General features: G+C 38.5%; 1 protein-coding gene across 1 annotated transcript; it reads right to left on the bottom strand.

The window, feature by feature from the left end:
- Positions 1-1,241: 1,241 nt before the first annotated feature.
- Positions 1,242-1,511, bottom strand: MELLADRAFT_41335 (uncharacterized protein; the record flags this gene model as incomplete). Its single annotated transcript, XM_007419636.1, has 2 exons — positions 1,242-1,313; positions 1,416-1,511. 2 exons carry the CDS (start codon positions 1,509-1,511, stop codon positions 1,242-1,244), a joined length of 168 nt encoding a protein of 55 aa, XP_007419698.1.
- Positions 1,512-4,468: the final 2,957 nt, after the last annotated feature.

Consider the following 4,468-nt stretch of genomic DNA (forward strand, 5'->3'; position numbering starts at 1 on the left):
CATTCATATGAAGAGCAGCGGTTTCTAGCTCTCATTCCTTTTGGAAGAGCAATGGATTAAACATATGACGCCTCATATTCAGCTCACATTCTATACGTAGAAGAGCAATGGGATTATCTTGATGATATCATTAATTGTTTGACCAATTTTATATGTGATGAACGGACAAAGGAAAAGATTTTGAGGAAGATCGTAATATCGACATGATAGAAACTTACTCAACTTATTGATTTCTCTTTCTTCTACTGATGAGTCTGAGTCGCTTTCTTTTCCATCACTAAACATTGATTCATCTTCTATATTGTTTTTGATGGTTTTGAAGTTTAAGTTGTCATTTGAAATTTCTTGTTCATCTTCAAATGTTTGATTTTGGTCATTGCTCTTACTCTTCTTTGATTTGTTCAGTCTTATATCTTCCAGAGCATCTTCTCTCTCAATTATTATTCTCTCTTCTTCTTCTGTTTTGATTTCAAAACTTCTTTCTTCGTCTGATGGTTGAGGTGCAGGCTCTGGTGAAAATTCAGGAGGTAGGTTTTGATTTCTTCGGCTGGATCTCATGATTGAAGGTTTTGAAAAAGGTATGTTCGAAAAAGAGGTGGATTACCCGTGGAAAGAGATCACCTCGGAGGCAGGAGAGGGACAGTGAGAATGAGGCTGGAGGAGCAGTGAACGAAGAAAGAAGCTTAGTTACTTCTTGTCCGAGGAGGGGAGGAAAGCTCACAGTAACTTCTCATCGCCATGCCTGAAGAGGATCTCAGGGCAGATCTTGACCGGCGGGTGAGAACTGACGTGAGCAGCTCAGAGTGGTGTCCGCGTGATCTCTGATGTGTCAAATCACGCGGGATCTTTCCTGTCTGTGACATGGACAGGATTTATTCCTAGTCCCGTCGTCACCAATCAATCAGAAATTTCAAGGTTTGCCCACATATATGTTATTGTACCAACTGATTCTTGTACTAATTTGCCTGAAGTATCTGCATCTAATTTAAAAACTAAATGTCAATTTCATGGTAATTTCCAAAGAGTTTGAATGGCCAACCTGATTTTTTTCCACAATCAAATCCAATCCAAGAGAAAACAAATCAGTAAAAGTTTGAAGGCTTTTGTAAGGAAGGGGGGGTTTTCACTGAACTTGACTTTTCTAGCTATCTTACCATCACCATTTGATGGATTATCTCCATTCCTATGCCAAACAGTCATTAAGTCTTCATCTTTTCTAATACGGAACCAAAAGGACCTGATCAAACAGAATCCATTGTTACCGGTCCAAGATTGATCAAAACGGCATGTGGTATATACTTGTTACCAGCGACCTCATTTTAAAGACGTGAACAAATTCAACAAGTTGAAAGATCATTCAATCAATCAAGAAAAGAGAGAGAAACATCTGGATTGGTGACCAGACAATAGAGCACAGTGTGACTAACGTAATAAACACTGATTTCCTTGAGTGGTAGATCACTGGTACCCTTGTACCTAAGAGTAGTCATCAAGAATGACCTATCAGTCATCTCTTTCTCACAAGAGCCATTATACCCATGATACAAATTTTTATCTGGTGATATATGTAAAATCCAAAAGACCAATCATAATTTTGTAGGATGTAAATCTTGTGGTGGTTATGATTGTTGCTTATCAATTGTTTCATCTGAAGATAATAGTTTGAAACATTTTGATCAAACAGGTAAAGAAGCTATAGAGTTAGATGATCCTAAAATCCTGGTAGTTGGAAGTGAGTTATGTGAACTTTTTAAATTATTGAACAATCTGTTCTTTGGATCTGTGTAAGTTGATTGGGTTGTGTTTGATTGTTTGTTAGTGTTTCCATCAATTTGATCCTGCTTGTCCTCTTTGTCTGATTAGTGGCTATGTTTGCGATGAGCATTAGTGCCATGAGTGGACGCTTTGCTGTTGATTTTGTGTCTGGGTTGACAATTTGTATGTAGAGTACATTTCTTGTTAATGTGTTGTCAATGATAGTCAGATACACCCTCCAAGCCGTGAATTGGCTGCCCCGTCCGGCAATGGATTTGGGGATATGAGAAAAGTACCTGGTCAAAACTTCATTGGGTATTTTTGCAAACTGGTTCCACAAGTCACAGACATCATTTAAATAACCAATCAAGATGATTTTGTTGCCGTCTTGTTGAGGTCTGTTTGAAACTATCCTCGGTCAAATACATTTCAAAAGTCTTGTCTTTCCTCAGCTTCTGCAAGACTGATGTGTTTGGCTTTTTTGTCGTGTAATTGCAAAATACCAAGGCTGTGTTTCATGCTTCTTGCTGTCACCAACCATACTTTCAAATCTCTATCTTCCAAAGTAAAAAACCACATCCGCCCCCCATCAAGAGGACCAAAAACGTATCCAAAAATATGAAAAACTTATTTTCAAATAACAACAAAATGCCTTGAATGAATTTGTATAACTTCAAATTCTATAAAAAAAATTATAAATTGATGTATCAACATCTCAAACCAGAAAACAACCACCTTATCACCATTTATTGCCTTTTACTATTTCCATTTATCTCTTATAATGGTGAGATCTATAAGTATCTAAGAACCCCCTTGCCAACAAAGAGTCATGAAAAGTCTATATATAATCAAGAGCTGTCGACTTCTGTTTTCCAGGAAAAGTCTTTGGAAGGCGCTCAGAAGGACATTTGGTCATCATAATTGGGTTTTATCTGACAATCACTCAAACCTTCCAGATATTCCAACAATTTCATGTGTGGACATGCAGATCAACTTTATTAAAGGTCAGTATGGATGATTGTTTGGCTGTTACTACAGGCCAAACATTGATGTTGGCTTGCTATTGTTTTGATATTGTTTTGAAATTGCTTTGAAATTGTTTTGAAATTGTTTGGAGATTGGCTTGAGATTGGCTTGAGGTGATGGTGCTCACTGGCCTGCCAGTGCCTAGTAAAATGACACTGTGTTGATGGCTGCGATGGCTGATTTTTAACTCTGTGAACTTGATGAGGTGAAAGGCTTGTTTGTGGATTGTCTTTGCTTGACTAACTCCAATTGTGGCTTTAGGGCGGTTTGAATTTGAATGGTTGCGGCAAATAGATGAAGATGATGTGAGAAACAAAGTGGTGACAGCTGGAGAAGGTGAACCATTCATTTGAAACTCAAGTTGTCTGTTGTTGTATTCATGAACATCACTGATGATTTGATTGAATTTTGGATCCTTCTCTAGTTTCTTGAAACATAATTGATGGCTGATTTTAATTCTGAAATATTCTGGAGTGCTGTTCTTGAATTTTTCAGGTTCTGAGATAAAAGTCCGTGAATCGAAATATTGATCAACACATGGGTCACTCAATAAGTCCTGTGCTGGAGCAAGATCAGGGTCAAAAGGTCTTGGTGGAGTGATCAAATCAGAATGAGTGTCATCATTGGTAGAGATCTTGATTAGAGTCTTTTCATCTTCAAGGTCATTGAAACTATCAGAATGAGTTGAGGCCGGTGGGGTAGAGGCTTTGGCTTTTGCTTGTTTCATCCAGTTGGACATGCAGAAGTTATTCTTTCCAAGTGCTGCTTCTCTTCTTTTCTTGCGGCTGAATCTGGTTTGTTTCAACTCTATATCAGGTTTACCCTTGGCGCGTCCAAGTTGAGAACCAGGCTTCTTGTATCCTTTTCAAGAGCACTCCCGTTTTTGTTTTCTGCTTTCCAAGACTGAGAGTAGATTCTGGTGGACACTTTTGAGTAAAGACAGAGCAAAAGATGTGTTTGACAAGTTCTTGATTGAGTTCTTCTCTGTCAGATGAGTCAGCAACTTTGTTTTGAGCATAAATGTGCATCTCTAAGGGTGCATTCACTTAGGGCGCATTCACTTAAGGAATTTCTGACCAGAAATCACATTTGGTAAATTTTTTATCAGCCGGTATTCCAATGATGTTCTCAACGCCATCACCTCTCTTCAATCCATCTAGATTGTCCAGCCTATTGCAAATGTCCTTTGTCCAAAAGAGATACAGACAAATACAAGGATGACTCCTTATTTCAAGAATTGTGTGGGTGCTATTGATGGCACCCACATCACTTGCATTGTCCCTGCGGATTGTAAACCAGCACATCAAAACCAAAAAGGTGATATTAGCCAAAATGTATTAGCAGGTTGTTCTTTCAACATGCTATTTACCTTTGTGTATGCAGGATTAGAAGGCTCTTATGCAGATGCTTGAGTCCTTCATCAAGCACTCAAAGATGGCCGTTTTGTTGTTCCCGTAAGGTATGTGACTCATCTTATCAATTATTGTTCATATGTTTGACTTGTTTTTTCCTTCTCTCAGACCACTTTTATGTTGCGGATGCTGGATATGCAAATGTGCCAGGAGTCCTGGCTTCTTATTGATCTGTTCAATATCACCTCAAGGAATGAAGGCACTCAGGTCTTACACCACAACGGCAAAGGAGTTATTCATCACCAACACTCGGTGCTTGAATTGTATCAAACAAT

The sequence above is a fragment of the Melampsora larici-populina genome (genome assembly GCF_000204055.1).
Source record: "Melampsora larici-populina 98AG31 unplaced genomic scaffold MELLAscaffold_315, whole genome shotgun sequence".
Lineage (NCBI taxonomy): Eukaryota > Fungi > Basidiomycota > Pucciniomycetes > Pucciniales > Melampsoraceae > Melampsora > Melampsora laricis-populina.